Below are 19209 nucleotides of genomic sequence, written 5' to 3'. Positions count from 1 at the left end.
TGTCTCAGGGCTTGAGTTTTTGCTTCAAATCTTACTAAAAACTGATGCCTGCTTTACCTGTATTTGTCCTTTTGCCAGCCTCGCCTGTGAGCTCAAGTAGTCCTGTGTTGTAAGAGGAACTCATGTTAAAATGATAGACTGCAGCCATATTTCTTCTTAGTTTTCCTGTTAAGTTAGTCTGCTGTCCTTTTGAATGACAGGTGCTTTGTTTTTTGAACATCTTCATAACCTGCTTTGATAGGTCTTTTTCTTTGTTTACATCTGAATTCCTTTATGTTTCTTTGGGGTTGTTTGTTTGTTTTTTATGAGACCAGAATTTTCCACAGTAATTTGTTTGTCATCTCTCAAATGGCAGGATGATTTTTTTTTGTCAGCTAGGAATTGCTTTGTTCTAGGTTCTGCTACACTCTTAGATTATTTACCTGGGATTAATAGATGCACTCTTTTTTGTATCTGGTGAAGTGATTAACATGTACTAAACCCTATTTTAGAGCAGAAATACTTGTTATTAATCCTGGGTACCAGAGATTTGCTCTCATTCTCTCCTCCTATGCCTAGTCTAATCTTTTGTGTATATGGAATGCCTTGATAATGTTACTATATAACCACCAAATATGCCCACAGGTTTTTTGCATATTTCTGACTGATCTTTCTTGTTTCTCTTAATTAGGAAAGCCTCAATATGGGAAGAACTAACAATGAAAAAGCTGATGATCCAGGTAACTGTAGGCTATTTCTGCTTTAAATTTTCTTGACTATTCTCTGGCCAAAAGCCTTGTCTTAAACAATTGAGATGGGCTGAACTACTTGTTTTTCCTCTATTAAAGAATTTATTTTGCTATTGCCATTACAAGCTGTAAGCTCTAGGGCTGTACTGTACTGAGCTCAGAACAGGTATTCAGAGAAAAAGAAAATCCATGTTTTTCCAAAATGCTTACAAGATAAAAGGCTGTGGACGGGTGGGAATCTGTCATGTAGCATGTTTTGAATACACCACATTTGCAACAGTACTTATACAACTCAATGTTGTGTTAATGTGCAGGGGTTTCACCAGAAACAAATGAAGCAAAAGAAGACAATGGTCTGCGTCGCTCCTTCCGGCAGAGGAAAGCTGTTGAGCGCTATGAATCTCCATTGGAAAGTAGGTGTGCTGGGCTGACCTTGGCTGGACACCTGTGCTCGCCAAGCTGCTCTATCACTCCTGCTTCTCTGCTGGACAGGGGAGAGAAAATAAGATGGAAGACAACTTGTAGGTTGAGATAAGGCAGTTCACCAAAGCAAAAGCAAAACATTGTGCACAAGCAAAGAGAAAAACGATTTTGTTTTCTACTTCCCATCAGCAAGCGGGGCCACTTCCCAGGAAGCAGGGCTTCAGCATATGTAGTGATTGCTCCAGAAGGCAAACATTTTATATAACAAATGCCCCACCTTCTCCCACCTTTTCTTAAGGTTTATATCTAAGCTGATGTCATCTGGTATGGAAAATCCCTTTGGTTAATTTGGGTCAGCTGTCCAAGCTGTGTCCCCTCCCAGGATCTTGCCAGCCTACTGCTTGGGAGTGGAATGTTGGGGAGACAGCACTGATGCTGTGCCAGCACTGCTCAGCAGTAGTCAAAACGTTGGTGTTTTATCAACACCTTTCCAGCTACCAAGGCACAACACAGCACTGTGAGGGTTGCTGTGGAGAAAATTAACTCCACCCCAGCCAGACCCAATACAGTATGCTATACAATACTATATATTATACAGTTTCTTTTGAGAGCTAATTTCTTGCATGGAAGTGGGGGGTTGTTTTGGAGGTTTTTTTAAATGAAAATACATGCACACAACTTTATATATTTCATACTTCATTCTGCCAATAAATTTTATTGAATGCATATATCCTGTGCACTTTCTGATTTTTTTTTTTTTTTTTAACATTTGGCATCCTTATTGTTGCTTTCCAGTTAAAAAAATAACCTATCTACCCATAAAAGAATAGCAATTAAAGACACTTAATAATCTTACTTTTGTAGTTTTCAATTTTCCTTAAAAAGCAGGTGTGTGTCTTTTACTTCTGTTATGCACTGATTAAACCACCCAACCTCCCCCTCCTTAAAACTTTCCGTGAACTTAGAGATGAGTAATACCTCTGCCATTTTTTGCCTCTTTGACTATCCTGGTTTCTCTCAGACTTGTTTGTAACAAATTCTAAATTCTTTGCTTTCAACAGATCTAAGAAAACGTAAGCCAAGCTCTTCCAACCATACTTCACCTGTCAAAAAGAGAGATTCAGGCAAAAAACCTAAAAGGTTGGTATATGGTTTATGACAGTTCTCCTTTCTCAGGAGCGCTGTTGAATAATGCTTTCAAGGTTTTTTGGACTGGTGGTAATTAGAGATTAAGATAATTGCAGATTATTATTGTGGTAGTCTGAGGGTATGAAGAAAACAAACACTGCAGGGGAGGCATCCTTTGTACAAGCCATATTAGATTTTATTTGAAAATGCTGTATTTTTGGTCACTAAAAAGGTGATGATGAGGGTCGTGGCTGAGATTGTGTAACTGAAATTCATTTTTCTGGAATGGAAGCCATAATCTCCCTCTGAAAATCTTAGACTTGAAGGGTGTACAAATTAAGATTTAATACTTAATCTTAAAAGGTACAAATTATTAAAACTGAAGACAACTTAAAGGGAAATTTCAATGGATTTTTTTTTAATCACTCAAGAGAGTTCATGTTTCTTTATGAAACTATCCTTAAACAAGAAAAATACCTAATGAAATTTTAAATTAAAGTTGCAATACTCATATTTGTAAGTGCTAAGAGTTGTTATAATAATTAACTCAGTTTAAAGTTCTTTATTTACTTATGGCCATTAAACATAAAACAGTTGGAATGAATATCTAACTATTTAGGAAGTTTATGCTCATTTATAAGGTCTTTAGGATTCACTTGCTATCATTAGAAAATCAAAAGTCATCTAAGTGCATCATAAATTAGAAAGCACTTTTTTCTTTCTCCTTAATTCAAATTAGGTCTCTTTCGGCCAGGTCTCGGAAAGATGACATAAAGGGAGTTCCAAATGATCACACGAAAACCAAAGCAACTCGGAAAGGCAACTCAAATGTAGTTCACAGGGATCACATGGAAATTGGAGCAAGTCTGGCTGGTGTGGAGCAAATGCAAATAGATGGTTCAGTAAGTATTTTTACTTCATCGTGTCAGTGAGATATTTGCAGTATTTATGAAAGCTTCCAGTAATGGGCCATCTATAGCTCCCTTGGCTTACAGTTTTATCTCAAGGAATTTGAAAATCACCACTAACATTTTCTTTGTACTGATATCTAATTTCTGATGGAACCTTATCGAGGTTGCAGCTTTGTTTAGCACATGTTCTGTTGACTTCATCTTTAGGTGCAATTTGATGGTGTGGGTGGTCTATCTGACCACATTTCAGCTTTAAAAGAGATGGTCATTTTGCCGTTGCTTTATCCTGACATCTTTGAGATACTGAAATTTAAACCTCCGAGGTAAGAGACACCATTTAAAACTATAAGTTCTTAACTCACTTATTTTCCATGCTTCAAAATTTTCTGCAGTGTTTATGGTTCTTTTTAACACTAGTAAAAAGTAATTTTTTAAAAAAAATTGATAGAATACTGCATATATGTATGTTCAGAGATTTCCTGTGTGGCAAGACTATCCTTTAAAAGTGTCTTGCCTTTAAAAGGTGGAGTTGAAGGTTTTTTCTTTAGAGTTCTGCATACAAGTGGACTTGATTAGTTTGTGAGCAGGAAGGAATTATCTGCTGCCAGTTAACTGTAGTTTGTTTTGTGGAAGTCCAGTTCTGTCTTCCACCAACTCTTTTTTTATTTTTCCCGCAAGTATTTTCAGGTATTAGTTTTACAATTGATAGGACTTGCAACCAGAACTTTGCATTTTTTTTTTGTGCTTGGCTAAAATAAGAATCTGTCCCCTTCTTACACAACTAAGCAAGTTCCATGTTACAAAATGAGATTATTAGGGATTCATTAACTTTATATATCCCGGGTCAGCAAAACTCAGTCATGGTATATTAAAATAGGACTTTAAATTCTTTGCTTCCAGTAACTTTAAAAGTATTACAAACATTGAAAAGAAAATCTGTGTTTTGCTTCTTTATTCTTTGAAGTTCTTTTTGAAGCAGCAGTGCATTGGCTCTTCTAGTTGATGGAAATACAGAAATGCAGAATACCTTCCCATTTTTAGACTACTTCGTCTTCCTTAATCACCAGTAAGGGGAGACCAAATCTAGTAAATTAAAGCTTTTTAAAGCTTTACTCTCAAATCTTGAGTTTTGTGAAAAAAAAAAAGAATGAATATGCAGTTTATCATTGAAAAATGAACTGGTGATTCCTAAGTTACCCCAGTCTCAGATTCTGCATTGAAAGTGTGCTCTTGTTTTGCTCCACTGTACTGTAACCATCTCCGCTGGTTTGCCAGAAGTTTTGAAAATGTCCTTCTGGGATGCTACTCTTCTTTTCTCAAGATTTTGCACATCTGCATTATTCTCTTGGTTCATTTTGTTTGCTCCCCTGCAGAATTGTGTAGGAACACTTTTTACTTTTCTCACACTTCAGCTGTTGCTGCTATCTTATCAATGAAGTGTTTATCTTAGGAGAGCAGTCGTGTGTCTTAGGGATGGGGGTTGCAACAGATACTTTTCCATGTTGTTTTTTCTTATGTGAATTTTTTTAAACATTTCTTTCTTTTAAATTGTAGAGGCTGTTTATTCTATGGTCCACCAGGGACTGGAAAGACCCTGGTTGCTCGTGCACTTGCTAATGAATGTAGCAGAGGTGACAGGAAAGTAACTTTTTTTATGAGAAGTGCTGCTGACTGCCTGAGTAAATGGGTGGGAGAATCGGAAAGACAGCTCCGTTTAGTATTTGAGCAGGTAGGGTTGAAACATGCCATGTGTTCTGTTGGAGTTGTCACTAATTTTTTGTGGTCGAGAAGAACTCACTCTTTTTCATGTTTAATCATCTCCTTCCACTGAAATGGGATTATCGGTGTTCCCTTTTTCAATGGAGTCTCTCGAGATGTATTGAAAAGATTAGTAAAGGAAACGAGAAAATCACCACCACCCTCAAAAAGCCCTCCACCATGCACACAACCCAAACAGTCATAAAAAAGGTCTCAAGAAGCAAGAGATGGTGGCTTTAGATGAGAGGGAAACAGATGCAGGGTGAAAACATATTAATTTAAATTGGTAATGGAAGGTCGATTCCAGAACCTTTGAGTCCTGTCTCTGTTCTCATGGTTGCCAAATAGCTGTAAAAACTACTGGTATGATTTGTTTCCTGTCACCCAGTCTCAGTGGGTTGACAGGCTGCTGTTTTTCATTAGGTTAATTAGTAGAGATTCCTGATGCTAGTCTGAAAAATCTAGTTCCAATGCCTTTCTGACCGTAATGTTTCCATGTATTTTCTCTTTCAAGCAGTGCTGCTTTCCTGATGTCAATATTCCTGTGTTTTCATTGTAGGCCTACCAGATGCGACCTTCAATCATTTTCTTTGATGAGATCGATGCTCTTGCTCCTGTACGGTCCAGCAAACAAGACCAGGTTCATAGGTAGAACATGTTTTGTATCTATGTAGAAGGTGCTTGATCTTTGTGAAAAGAAGACCACAGCCTATTTAACTTGATGTGACACATTCATTTATCCTGAAAACTAGTAATTCAGTGCTAGTGAATTTCAGGTGATTTTTAAGCAATAATTGGAAACAATTTGCTGAGCTTCATATCAGCATATGATCTGTGTTCCCTTATATCTGTATTTTGCTATGTCTTAAAATAATTATTTCACTGACCAGTATCTTGTCAATAAAAACTTGTCCTTTTTGAAGGATCAGTGGAGAAGGTTATGTGAGACTGAAGAAAATTTACTAAACCAGTGAATGAAAATAGTATTTTTCTGCTAGCTCTGTTGTGGGGACACTTCTGACACTTATGGATGGCTTAGCCAGCAGAGGAGAGATTGTGGTCATAGGAGCCACCAACAGACTGGATTCTATAGATCCTGCTTTACGAAGACCCGGGCGCTTTGAACGAGAATTCCGCTTCAATTTACCAAACAAAGAGGTCAGAACTTCAAATCAACCTTATGTGGCAAAGTCCATCTTTATAACAAACCCCTGTAACAAGGCAATGTTGTGGAACAGTGCAAGTCTCCATCTGAAGTGTAGAGCTTGGACACAAGAGGGATATCTGGAGACACTGCATTTTACTGTGGAGGGCAAACCTGGTACTGAATATATATAGGAATAAGATGATGTCAACAAGTAGTTGCTTCTCTCTTGGACAAAGATATGAAGTACACTGCACAGGTGAAGCACTTCAAGTTCAATGGCAATAGCTAAGCAATGAAGAAACTTGTTTTATAGCAACCAAAATATTGGGGTGGGTATGGATGGGAGAGAGATGGTGTGCAAAACTGTAATCCTGCTTTTGTGTTTTTTCTCTGGCTATCACTGATATTTTTAGCACTTATTGGTGCAAAGATAAAAGGCTTATTGGATTGAAGGCTAGTAAAAGTGCATGAAACAGTGCATTTAGCACAAACATTTGTATCCAGCTTTTATCTGCTCTCAGGAACAAGAGATGAGGTCCCATGAAACAGATCTAATACACAATTCCCTGTGTCATGGTTTGGTGTGGCCTCCCTGCTACCTAAAACCAAGCGGTGCCAAACCTGCTGTGGAAGAATTCTAGAAGTGTGCCATAATTAATCTGTGTACCAGGAGATACTTCACTGAAAAAGTTGCTAGGATCAGAGATGAGAATAGGCGATGTTTGACATTTTCTGGATGAGTGACAGTAGTTTGAGTCATAGTTTTTGTTCTTCTTGGTAGCAGCTGTAGCAATTTTAAATGGAGTTCTAGGACTGTTTTCTTTGAATGAACGGGCAGAAAAGCAAATTTGATGAACTACTGAAACCACCACTGTGAAATTTTGCTAAAGTTGAGAGCATTTTCTTTGATGCAAAATGTCTGTTTGCAGATGAGGCTTTTACTACAATTTGTTCTTCAAAATCATTAGGTTTCACACTTATAAAACTCACTTTTTATGGAAGATGCACATGCCTGTTATTTTATTTCATCAATCCTCTACAAGGGATTTATGTAAGAATTTAAGAATTATTAAATTTCCTTCTTGAAGAAGCAGCAAGTGTATCAACAACTGGCTTTTAAAGTACTTAGAATTTTAGCAAACAAGAGAAGTATTTGTACTAGTGTGAGAGTTTTGGGGGTTTTGTGTTGTGGTTGTTTTTTTAAGAGAAAACTTAAGGCAAACTAAAATGCAACCATTTTGTTTCTAGGCAAGATTAGAAATTTTCAAAATTCACACACGAGACTGGACCCTGAAGCCATCGGACAACTTACTTGAAGACCTGGCTGAGAAATGTATTGGTGAGTTTGAAAAGAGTGTGGGTCCTTTTCCCCTGGGCAGCATTCAACCACTCTGCCCCCAGCCTGTGGCGCTGCACTGGGCTCTGACTGAAGTGCAGGAGCTGGCACTTGGCATTGTTGAACCTCGTACCACTGGCCTTGGCCCATTGATCCAGCCTGTCCACATCCCTCTGCAGAGCCTTCCTGCTCTCCAGCAGATCAGCACTTCCACCCAATGTAGTGTTGTCCATGACCTTACCGAGGGTGTACTCGGTCCCCTCATCCAGATCATTGATAAAGATATCAAAAAGGACTGGACTCAGTACTGAGCCTTGGGGAACACCACTAGTAAACCCTCTGCCAACTGGATATAGCATCATTCCCCAACACTCTGGCCATCCAGACAGTTTTTAACCTATATAACACATATATATGTATGTTGACATAACATTTGGTTCTTGTTTTGTTTGTCAGGATTCTGTGGTGCTGATATTAAAGCTCTGTGTGTTGAAGCTGGGCTCTGTGCTTTGCGCCGCCGTTATCCGCAGATACATGAGAGTGACAAGAGACTGAAGATAGATGCCAGATCAATTAAAGTAACAGCAAAGGATTTTGCCATGGCCATGCAGAAAATTGTTCCAGCATCTCAGAGAGCTGGGGCTTCACCTGGGAGAGCACTACCACCTATTTCAAAGCCGCTGTTAGAAAACACCCTGGAAAGAATTTTACAAGCCTTGCAGAGAGCATTTCCCCATGCAAAGCTTGCACTGAAGAAGAACCAAGGTATTACAATAATATCTACTTGTTTAAAATCCTGCCAAAGCAAAAACTTCTGATTTGTGCAACCAACATACACAAACCTCTCAGCCATAATGACAGTGCAATTTTATACTTTACGTGTGCACAGTGCAGGATGGGAGCTGTGTGTGACTTGCAACATGCAGTGGAGAACTATGGGTTCTCTGCCGGAGCCCCCTGTTACTGACAGTAGCTCACATCACATTAACCATTTCAGAGATGGATCTAAGGTTTCACATATGAGGCACTTCTTTCCAAATTGTAGAATCATAGAATGGTTTGTATTGGAAGGGACCTTAAAGGTCATTTAGTTCCAACTCCCCTGCCTTGGACAGGGACAGCTTCCACTAGACCAGGTTGCTCAGAGCTTCATCCAGCCTGGCTTTGACCACTTCCAGGAATGGGACATCTATAACTTCTCTGGGCAACCTGTTCCAGTGCTTCACCACTCTCACAGTAAAGAATTTTTTCCTATCATCTAATCTAAACTTACTCTCATTCAGTTTGAACCCATTTCCCCTTGTCCTGCCACTACATACTCTTGTAAGAAGTCCCTCTCCATCTTTCCTGTAGGTTTTCTTCAGGTACTGGAAAGCCGAAATTAGATCACCCTGAAGCCTTCTTTTTTCCAGGCTAAACAAATGCAATTCTCCCAGCCTTTCCTCATAGGAGAGGTACTCCATCCCTCTCATCATCTTGTTGGCCCTCCCCTGGACTTGCTCCAACAGGTCAATGTCCTTCCTGTGCTGGGACCCCAGAGCTGGATGCAGCACTGCAGGTGGGGTCTCACCAGAGCAGAGCAGAGGGGCAGAATTTCCTCCCTCACCCTGCTGCCCACACTGCTTTGGATGCAGCCCCGGCTACAGTTGTCTTTCTGGGTGGCAAGAGCACATTGCTGCATCATGTACAGTCTCTCATCCACCAGCCCCCCAAACTTCTTCCTGGCAGGGCTGCTCTCGATCTGTTCATCCCCAGCCTTTGTTGATACTGGGGATTGCCCTGACTCAGGTGCAGAACCCTGAACTTAGACCTGTTGAACCTCATGAGATTCCCATTGTCCCACTTCTTGAGCTTGTCCAGGTCCCTCTGGGTGGCATCCCATCCTTCAGGTGTGTGAACTGCACCACTCAGCTTGGTGTTGTCCGCAAATTTACTGAGGCTACAGTTGATTCCTTCATCTATGTCATTAATAAAGATATTAAATAAAACTGGTCCAAGTATGGACCCCTGAGGGACACCACTTTTCACTGATGTCGACTGAAACTGTGAGCAATTAATTGCCACCCTCTGGGTGTGACCATCCAATCACTTTCTTAGCCATCTAACAGTCCGCTCACCAAATCCATCTGTCTCCAATTTAAAGGGGAGAACACTGTGAGGGACCATGTCAAAGGCATTACAGAAGTCAAGATAGATGACATCTGTAACCCTTTCATTGTCCACTGATGTAGCCAATAATTATTACCAATGTAGTAAATAAATGCTTAAATGAGGGGAGAAGGGTTTTTCTGGTATCTAGGATCTACCAAAGTTGTTCCTGATCAACTTTATTCTAAGGAAATAAAGTGTTTGTCAACAGAGTGGTAATACCTAATGCAAATCATAGGACATAGGATAGCTTTGTATAGACTTGTTCAATCTCATTAGGTCTGTGGTAGGGTGAACTCTTCAGATAACAGCATTCAAATGACAAAATGCAAAAGAAGTGGTTTCCAGCACTGATTTCAAAGGTGTATTAAAGCAAGAGTGAGATATGAACTATTCAGGAAAGTTAACAAATTTGTCTTGTCTTTAAATCCTATTTTAGGGAATGATGGGATTGACAATGATGATGACTCACCATCAGTCTCTGAAAAGAGGCCTGACAGCAAAAAAGCAGAATTCCGCACTTTCAGCAGGTACATGTTTGTCCTCCTTATGGTTACATTATTGAGATGGCTGCATCTGTAAAATGTTATGTAAATATGTGAAGGCTGCTAGATGAAGGAGTTAAGGGTGTTTGTGGGGGTGATCAATATTTGCCAGAATCCAACTCTGAAGATCCAACTGAGTACTAGATCTAATTGTTCTGACTACACTGTCCTAACTTGTCAAACTGAATGGCCTAGCCCTCTTTTACTAAGTCAAACTGGTTCATAGATTATTAAAACATGTTGGTTTAAGCCATAGTATTCCTTGAAAGATTCAAGACCCCAAAAATGTTCATTCTGTCATTTTAGCTTAAAAAATCTCTGTGGATTTATGTAGCCATCTTTTGCTCTTCTAAGATGGTTGAACCAGTAGCAAATTATGTACCAGAAACAAAATCAAGAAGTGGTTTGTTAAATCACTGTGAGAAAAATTTAAACAGTCTTCATTTTTTACCTTTACCCTACTGAGTTTATGTTATCTTTTGACATTTTAATTGTGAAAGTCATGTAGTCCAATAGTTCTAAAATAGATTATTGTCAGATATTTTTCTGCCTTCCTATTGCTGTGCTCCCCAGAAAATATGACTTGCTGAGCTTGGTTAGGTCTCTAGGATCTTTGACTTCAGCAAGTAAAGGTACAATAGTATGGTGGTGAGAAAATGCACAAACCTCTTCACAAGTGTATTTCATGCAAGTAAAGCAAGATGATTAGGAAATTAATGCACAAGTCAAAGATGAAACCAATAGAATGACTAAATAAAATAAGTCTTATACATATTTAGTGTAGTGCTGTAATTTAAACAATCCAGTCATGTTCTTCTTCAAAAACAACTAATGTGTTTCAGTACCCACATTAATCTTTTTTCCTAGAAATGTAGTTTTGCCCCTTTCTTCCCACTGTCTCCAGGAACTGTGGCCAAATTTTAGCTAAATTTGACACCTGTAGTAAATTTGACACCAAAAGTCAAGACAAGCTGAAAATGCTTGTGTATGGAAAGTGAAGAGACACAGATTTGTTTCTGCTGTGAGAATTGTTATTTTTCCCTGTATCAGGTTACTGACCAGCTGTTTTGTGTGTATTTGCCTGGACAGTCCCTCTGTGGGACTTAAGAACTATTACTTAACCCAGCCAAAGGAATAGCAGTCATGCTGGGGACTGCCAGGATTTTTTAGCAGAGGAGTGATACCAGTTTTTGAGAAATTAGGCTTTGATAAATAGACTGGTCTTCTTTATCACAGACCAGCCTATTATTTGGTAGAACATGGAAAATATTTACAGGAGAAAAAAAAAGTATAGGAAAAATATTTAATATCTGTGTGCCTCTTCATCACTCCTTTTTAAACCTGTTTTCTTCTTGTTGTTGTAGAAATCCTTCTTACCAGCCAACATCTTGCAGGCCACGGTTCTTACTAGTTGAAGAGTCAGGATGTGGGCAGGCTTTTGATTTGGCCTCTGCAGTATTACATGCCCTGGAAAAGTTTCCAGCTTATACACTGGATCTACCAACCTTATTTGTTAGCACCACATCACAAGAAGAAACATGCTCACAGGTATATTTTTTTTTGTTGTTGATCTCATAGGATTCTTAACTATATAAACTAGTGAAATAAGCACAACTCACTATTAGTGGAGTTGGCCTGATTTGAATTTGCTGTTATGTTTACTTTTGTCTGAAAATTCACTTTTCTTGTAGATGGAATGATACTGAATAAGGACATTTATACACAGCCATGTTTAATTTCTATTTGAAATTAAAGAGGGACGATGTTGCTTGCAGCTTGGGAAGACGGGAGGTTCTGCTAATAAGCCCCTCTTTGTGGAAAGTAATCCTGCTGGTCTTGAGGGGATCCAGAAAGTTGTTTTTGTTGCTTCTTAAGTCTCTGTGCTCCCAGTAGTTGGCTCTGCATCAGCCTGATGGCATCATGCACTTTCTGTAGCCTTCTTTTTCATTGTATTTTTAGGGCAGCCAAAGTTTTTGTGAAAATAAGTTTTTTTGCATATACATATATGGCTTGTACTGCTGCAGTGAAATGCATTGAAAGCATTACAATTCATGGAATGCTTAAGTGTGTAAACTGATGTGTGTCCCTTAAGTAGAAAAAATAAATATGAACAGATTATTGCAGTTTTGATTTTTTACTTTTAGGCAGGAAATCAATTTAATTACTTGGCATTGCTGTATTAAAATATCTTGATCTTCATTAGCAGCATTTTAGAGCTGTATAAGTCAGGACAGACACATCATGTGACTGGATACTTGTTTGCTACACAGGAGGAGCAATTCTCTTTTTGTTATGTTATCGTTGTACCTATGGCTATATAAATACCCTGTCTACTACATGGATATACCACACATTTCCTATCTTGTGACAGGAACTCCCTGCATATTGTTACTCTGAAATGGTGCATGGGGAGATTTGCCATGTGTTGCCACTTCCCTCATGCAGTAGATTCATGTCCTCTTCTGTGACTGAGATGCCATCTGTAGGCAGTGGCTTGTGGCCTTTCAAAGCAAATCATCTGGTCTGATGGATACTTTGATAATGAGAACAGTGAGAGCCTGTGAGCGATTTAGCTCTTAGGCAGGCTCAGGACTGGTCATCTCTTATAAAATGTGCTTGAAATTATGATTTGTGACCAGGCTTCTTTTACTGTGTTAGCCCTGATCTTTTCACAGAGGCCTTTGTTCAGGCTGTGCTCCAGTCTAACGTGGGTATGGGCCCACACTGAACTGGAAATGCTGCAGTTGCAGTTGTGTAGCGATTTCTCCAGGCTAACACATCTTCCTGAAGGTTAATCAAGGTTAATCTTGATTTTTCATACACATCATCACATCACCTGAGTTTTGAGGCTCTTTGGGAGTTACCTTATCCCTAAGTATTTTTGAAATCACATTCAGTTCTGTGTCTGTCTGCATAGCAATGTCTATACTTGAAGCAAAGTGAAAATTCTACCCTATTGTTAAGGAGCTGTTCATTTATTGGTTTGTCTTGATGTCTTGGCTTTATGCATTCTTATTTCACAAAAGAGTTAGACTGATGCATAATTACTTAGTTGTCCGTTCTACATGATGTAGTTTTCTTATGCAAGCTTTCCTTTTACCAGTTGATACGAGAAGCTCAAAGAACAGCACCAAGTATCATTTTTATCCCACAAATCCCTTTGTGGTGGGAGGCCATTGGACAGACACTGAAAGCTGCTTTTACAGGACTACTGAATAACATTCCATACTTTGCTCCAGTTTTGCTCCTTGCAACATCTGATGTGCCACATGACGATCTCCCAGAAGAGGTATTTCTGTCTATACTTTTCTTTCTTTGTTACTCAGTTTATTGTAATTTACAAATCCTTGAAACATTGGAGTCCTGTGCTGCTCTTAAGCAGATTCATGCTGTTCTTACTCAGGCGCCAGAGCCCTGTGTCTTAAAATTTCCTTAGACAAAACAATGCTGAAAGCATCTGTTTAAAGTATTTTCTGAGGAAAGAGATTGACTTTGACCCAACTTTTTCTCCTTTCTCACACACTCGTGCTTACTAGACAGACATATAGATACACTTCATACAACTGATTCAGTGGCTTCAAGATGGTTAGGTGTGTACTTGGTGAAGAATACACAGTGCTTGAAAGGGAGCTGGGAAAAAGACTGTTTTTCTGAAAACATTTTTACTGAAAAAGTACTGTGATCACACTCTTAGTGATAGAATGTGATTTCTAATTTAAATTATTTCATAAAAAATTCAATTTCTTTCTTCATCTAGGTGGAAACTTGGCAAATTAAAAAACTAAGGACCAACTTCTGTTTAAGCAACTTGGAAATAAATTTTTAGTTGTATTTCTTAACAAAATTGATTAAGAACACATGCTGAGCTTTCTAGAATCTGAGAGTTCATTAAAGGAAGGTGTTTAAAATGGTAATATGCTGCTCTGATTATTTTGTCTAAGTAACAGAAGTTTTTATAAAATTAATAAGTGCCTTCTAAAATTAAAAAAAAAACAACCCACATTACCAAAAAGTTGGCAATTGTCTGCTGAGCCCTGCCTCTTCCCTCTGTAGCTGTCATAAATATTCAAGCTAAAGGACATCAAGCCAGGTAAATGCAAAATAAGCAGTGTTTGGAGTGGTGAATGTCATTGCTTTTTCATTGCTTTATCATACATTTTTCATGGATCTTAAACTCTAGAAGGTTCATTAGAGAAATTATTTTACTTTGCAGTGCTATGAAAATCTAGCCTTTTAAGGCCAAGAAGTTAACTTTTAATAGCTTGTCTTACCTACATGAGTATTCAGTGTAATTTAGAAATGCACTCCTCTGTTTGGAATTTAAAATAAAAAAAATGTTGTGGCCTTATATCTGAAATCTCTTTTCTTCTCATGGTCTAGATAAAAGCATTGTTTAATACTAATCGTGAAGAAGTTTTCAATATCCCACGGCCTACCTGTGCTGAAAGAAAAGGGTTTTTTGAGGACTTGATTATGAAGCAATCTGCTGAACCTCCTGCATCAAGAAACAATGCAGGTAAGGATATTCTACAAATAAAACTTTGTTGCTGTAAGTTAACAGCTAATACAGCATTTGCTTTGATGATAATTTTCTGTCAATCATTTTTCATGGGCTTGCATTTGAGTACCATGAATTGACTAAATTTTTTCCCTGTTACTGCAGAAAGGTACCCTACTTCAGGTATAGGATACTTCACAGATGCTCTATTCCACATGAGGAGAAATCCTGACGTAAATTTGTGTCATTCCAGGTTCTCAGGTACACCTTCCTGCAAGATGTGCTCAGGTGGATGGGCAACCACAAATATCGGACAAGAAAGCAATCAAAATTCAAAAACAAGGAGTGTATGTGGATTACTCTGAGCTCAGAGTAAGTCTAACTTCAATTTTGTTAATACTGAAGTGGGGCATTTTTTATGATTGTAAATTAAGTCGACTGTTAACCAATGCCAATTCAAACAATTTGTGAGAGCGATATATATCTTGTGAAATAATTCAGCCTGTAAGGGACTATGACTCTTGTTTCCACTGCTGGTGAAACTGCTGCTGGTGTTTTCACTACTGGTGAAGCTGCTGCTCTTGCTATATTTTAAAATATAGGGTTCTCTTCCTAATTTTTAATGTAAAAGGGCTTTTTAAATTTTAAAATAGCCCACAGAAAACCTGCTAGTACTGTTAGTTATTAATGCAGTTTTTATGATGGGTTGGAGTAGGGTTGTTTTGTTTTTCTATTTGCATGTTTTCATTTATTAGGAACCAGAAAAGGACCTTGATTTTTAGCAGTTATGGCTTTGAACCTGAAATTAGCAGGTTGACCTGAAGCTTGTCCTGGATAAAATACTAATACCTGCTTTTCCGAAATTCTTTCAGTGTTAGAATCCAGTGTTAGAATTTTGCATTCATACAGTGTTATAAGGTTTTTCCATTCCTCTATAGGAAAGAAGTTGTTATTCTGGGCTGTAGCTGGGGAAAGGGTCAAAAGTGGGCCTAGCTGCAGAGGGTGAAAGAGGTTCCTTTGCATGAACTGGAGAGGAACCAATAAAAGGAGGACCTGACTTTCAGGGAATATTGCTTGGATGAAAATTCAGGAAATTGCTAGTTGAAGTCCTGGAGTTTGGTCAAAGCAGAAGAGGCTGCTGTTCACCTGCCCGAGAAAGGGAGTATTATTTGGATATTTCCTCTGTATGGGGAGAATATGACCAGAGTGGAATCCTCTTTGGTGAAGGGGCTTAACCACACAACTTCTGTCACATTTTTAAGCTGTGACATAATCTGTAGAAGTGAAACTAGCTTTCTAAGACTAGTGTCCTAAGGAAGCAAATTTCAGGGGGTTTTGTTGTTCTCATCTGCCTCCGTGCAGAGAGAAGCTATATAAGTTTTTCTAGAGTCAGGGTGCTAATAGCATGCACTCCAAAGTTATTGCCAACTAGACAAATGGTATGGTAGAGCCCTTATAGATGATTCAGCTTATATATATTTTTCAGCTGTGAGGAGAAAGCTACAGTCATGAAACTTGTCTTTTTAGAAAACTTGTTTCCTTAACATGAGTGTCACTAGAACTTGATGCTTGTACCAGAGAACAACTTTGGAACTCTCTTGAAGTTACTAAGCTGGGTGAACCTGCAAAGTACTTCTGCTTGGTTTTCTATGGGATGGGATTTTTTATTATTTGTTTGGGTTTGTTAAGTTGGTTTGATAGGCGGTTTTTGTTTGTTTATTTGCTTGGTAATAGGGATAGAACTTGATGAACCAATAGAAAAGCATGCAGTCACCTATGTGGCAGCAATTAGAAGTAGTTTCTCAGGGGATGTTGGCAATGCACCTCTGTCATGTTCTATGTGTTGTGTTTGCAGCAGCTGAAAGCAGGCTGTGTGGGTTTTGTGCCTCTTACCTGCATGTTGGACAGAAGGAAGTTCAGGGGAATACTTGAGTCTTGTGCTAACCAGTCTGAGTGAGGCTGAGTTAATGGCAAACAGCAGTAATATTTGCATTGGGTGTATCTACTTTCTTAAGCTACATCTTCGTGACCTTACACAATACAGTTACTGAGCAGCCCCAGCAGTGGTCCACTAGCTTGTTAGTGTTGTATTCCCATAGACTATCACATTCACATCTCCACAACAGAAGGGACTATGTGAGAGATTGGTAATTTGCTACAGGTGGTCACTCTGCTGGTTCATCCACTCTTGATTTGAAAGGTAGGAGCTAACTGGTGCTTGGCACAGCACACACCTAAGGAGCTTCTGTTTCCTGTTGGCACAGCTGTATCTGGAAGATCTGTAGTATGGCTTCCAAATACACATTTTCCAGGGCCCTGTATTGCATTGTGGCTTTGTGGTGGCAGCTACTTTATAATGAAGTAGATTGTGTCATTCTCCGCTGTTCTGGAGGCAGTTGATTGGCAATTATAATCATTGATGTCATAGATTGATGAGTAAGAAAATATTGTCTGAACTTTAAACCATCCTTTTCCCTGAAGTGTGAAAAATTAATTTGTTTTCTCCAGTTAAATCTTATGAGATAATCAGCTCTCCAAAGTGCCACTTTTATTTAACAATATAAGAAAGTAGGACTTACCTTGTCCTATTCTGAATTGTAGTTTCCACTTTCTTTTTCTTCAGAAAATGTTGGATGCTGTCGTCATGGCAACTGAGAACGTCAGTATATCAAGCATGGCAAAACTATATTCTATTCTTAGCATGTGCATTTGCCAACATCGCGAAAATCCCGACAAAACCGAATTAGTCGAGGTAAATTTTTTTGTCTTATAGCACTTTCTGTCATGTGATATTATGTGTGTGTGTGAATGTTATGCAGATGTATGTGTTCACTGTGAATATCACCATTATTTATCACTCTTTACTGCTTAGTGTTACAAGACTTTTGTTTCAGGCTGGAAGACATCTACCCATATTGCAAACCCAATGTTGTATTTAGCCTAACTGGTGGCAGTTTCAGCAGAAAAAGGCAATGGGTCCACCTACATAGTGCATCTCAAACCAGTTAATCTGTCTGTCACTAGTCCTTCTCCAGAACTTTTTCAGGGTAGGGGGCTGCGAAAGGAGAGCTCTTTTCTCAGTGTGCCACTTCCTCTTTCTCCCCTTGAAGGCAGGCACACATGGTAACACTTGAATAGCACTCATTCCATTCTTGAAAAGAAATTAGGTATGAAACATTGCAAGAATTTTGGGCTTTTCTGTAGGCTCACTAGACTTTCTTTTTAACTTGGCACGGCTCAAGCATCTTTAATATGACATGTGGGGAGCTTTCTGCCTATGATGGTTTGGAAGCTAGTGAGCTTCCTCGAAGAGAGCATTTCTAATTTGTTAGAACTCAGCAGAAATCTTCCACAGGCACCCATGGTCCCAGGCAGGCATTCTCAGTATTGAGTTGTTTTAGATAGATTAGATATTCAGCTTCCAGATTCGAAATCCTTGAATCCATTGTCTTTCAGATGCTTATGCATGAAATTACATAAAATTCTTTATGCTTCTCAGTCTGCCTTAAAAAAAAAGAGTAAGCCTCTTCTCTTTAGCCAAGGAGGATATTCCTGAAAAATGCACCCTTCTCTCATCTAGCAAAATAATATATTTTAGCATGAGGAGGGATTTGTTTATGTTATATCAGGGCTTGTGAGCTCTTGTGACTGGACTTGATTTAATTTGTTCATTTTCTACGTCAACTTTTAGCTTTAGTTCCAGCTTTCACTTGTGGCTCTTCAGGAACTGTCTTCTTTTTTATTGTTGAAAGCACCTTGATAGAGATCCATTGGCCCTTGAGATAGATCCCTGCAGTTTCTCTAGCCTACTCTCTGTTTTGGGTGCCTGAGGATGTGTTTGAAGCTAGTGGGGCTAGAAGGACATTGTGATGGTGGTAGCACATGTATTGGCTAAATATTACTAATAATTGTATGTATGTACAGATTCTTGATTCATTTGATGAAGAAGTTATCAGGGTTCTCAGGCTTGTATTCACACTGACTCCTAATTTGTCATTTTTTTTTTCTTATTAGGATATGAAGAAAGAAATTGCAGCCCTCAGCTGGCTGTGATACTTGACTTCAGTATACTTGACATACTCTAATGTTCGTGTATGGCTCCCAAATAGATAAGTTATATTTAACGTCTCACTAATTGTAGCACCTATAGAAAAAAAAAATGAAAGAAGCTAAGCACATAACTGAAACCAGACATAACAGAGTGCTGAACCAGTGACACTTGGTGAAATGATTAATATAATGCCAGATTATGAGGAACAAAACAAGGCAAACTTATTATAGTTAATTCCTGTAGTAAATCACGCCCACTGGATCAAGAAAGGATCTGCCTGAAGAAGGGAAGGCATCGGCTGAAGAAAAGTGGGCACCAGCTTGAAAGAAGATTGAGCATGTTGGCTAATCAGCATATGAAGTGAGAGAATCATTCAACCAGTAGAAGATTGAGTATTAATTACTTGGAAGACTATGTAATTGGGAGCCAATCAACATTAGTGTCTTTGCAAAGTTTTGATAGTATGCTGGCTTTGTGGATTTACTGTCTACCACCCTTCTCTGCACAGAACTGCAAATAAATCAAATACCTCTACT

At 38.7% G+C, this 19209-nt stretch overlaps 1 protein-coding gene across 1 annotated transcript; it reads left to right on the top strand.

Annotated features, from left to right (window-relative positions):
• Nucleotides 1–682: 682 nt before the first annotated feature.
• LOC138105268 (ATPase family AAA domain-containing protein 2-like) lies at nucleotides 683–19194 on the top strand. The gene is made up of 17 exons (XM_069005016.1): nucleotides 683–719; nucleotides 1043–1141; nucleotides 2213–2291; nucleotides 3019–3181; nucleotides 3398–3513; nucleotides 4745–4919; nucleotides 5508–5596; nucleotides 5947–6106; nucleotides 7344–7434; nucleotides 7888–8196; nucleotides 10019–10109; nucleotides 11489–11672; nucleotides 13228–13413; nucleotides 14505–14640; nucleotides 14876–14994; nucleotides 17246–17374; nucleotides 18637–19194. Exons 1-17 carry the CDS (start codon nucleotides 683–685, stop codon nucleotides 18673–18675), a joined length of 2202 nt encoding a protein of 733 aa, XP_068861117.1. The 3' UTR covers nucleotides 18676–19194.
• The last annotated feature ends 15 nt before the right edge of the window (nucleotides 19195–19209 follow it).

The sequence above is a fragment of the Aphelocoma coerulescens genome, chromosome 2 (genome assembly GCF_041296385.1).
Source record: "Aphelocoma coerulescens isolate FSJ_1873_10779 chromosome 2, UR_Acoe_1.0, whole genome shotgun sequence".
In the NCBI taxonomy this organism is placed as follows: domain Eukaryota; kingdom Metazoa; phylum Chordata; class Aves; order Passeriformes; family Corvidae; genus Aphelocoma; species Aphelocoma coerulescens.
The sequence above is the reverse complement of the archived record's forward strand: the minus strand, read 5'-3'. Positions and strand labels throughout refer to the sequence as shown.

Bases quoted from the DNA above. Each gene is read 5' to 3' on its own strand.
- LOC138105268 (XM_069005016.1), top strand. From the start codon at position 683: ATGGGAAGAACTAACAATGAAAAAGCTGATGATCCAG. The intron at 10,110-11,488 runs GTACATGTTTGT...TTGTTGTTGTAG, and splicing joins GAATTCCGCACTTTCAGCAG to AAATCCTTCTTACCAGCCAA. The intron at 17,375-18,636 runs GTAAATTTTTTT...TTTTCTTATTAG, and splicing joins ACAAAACCGAATTAGTCGAG to GATATGAAGAAAGAAATTGC.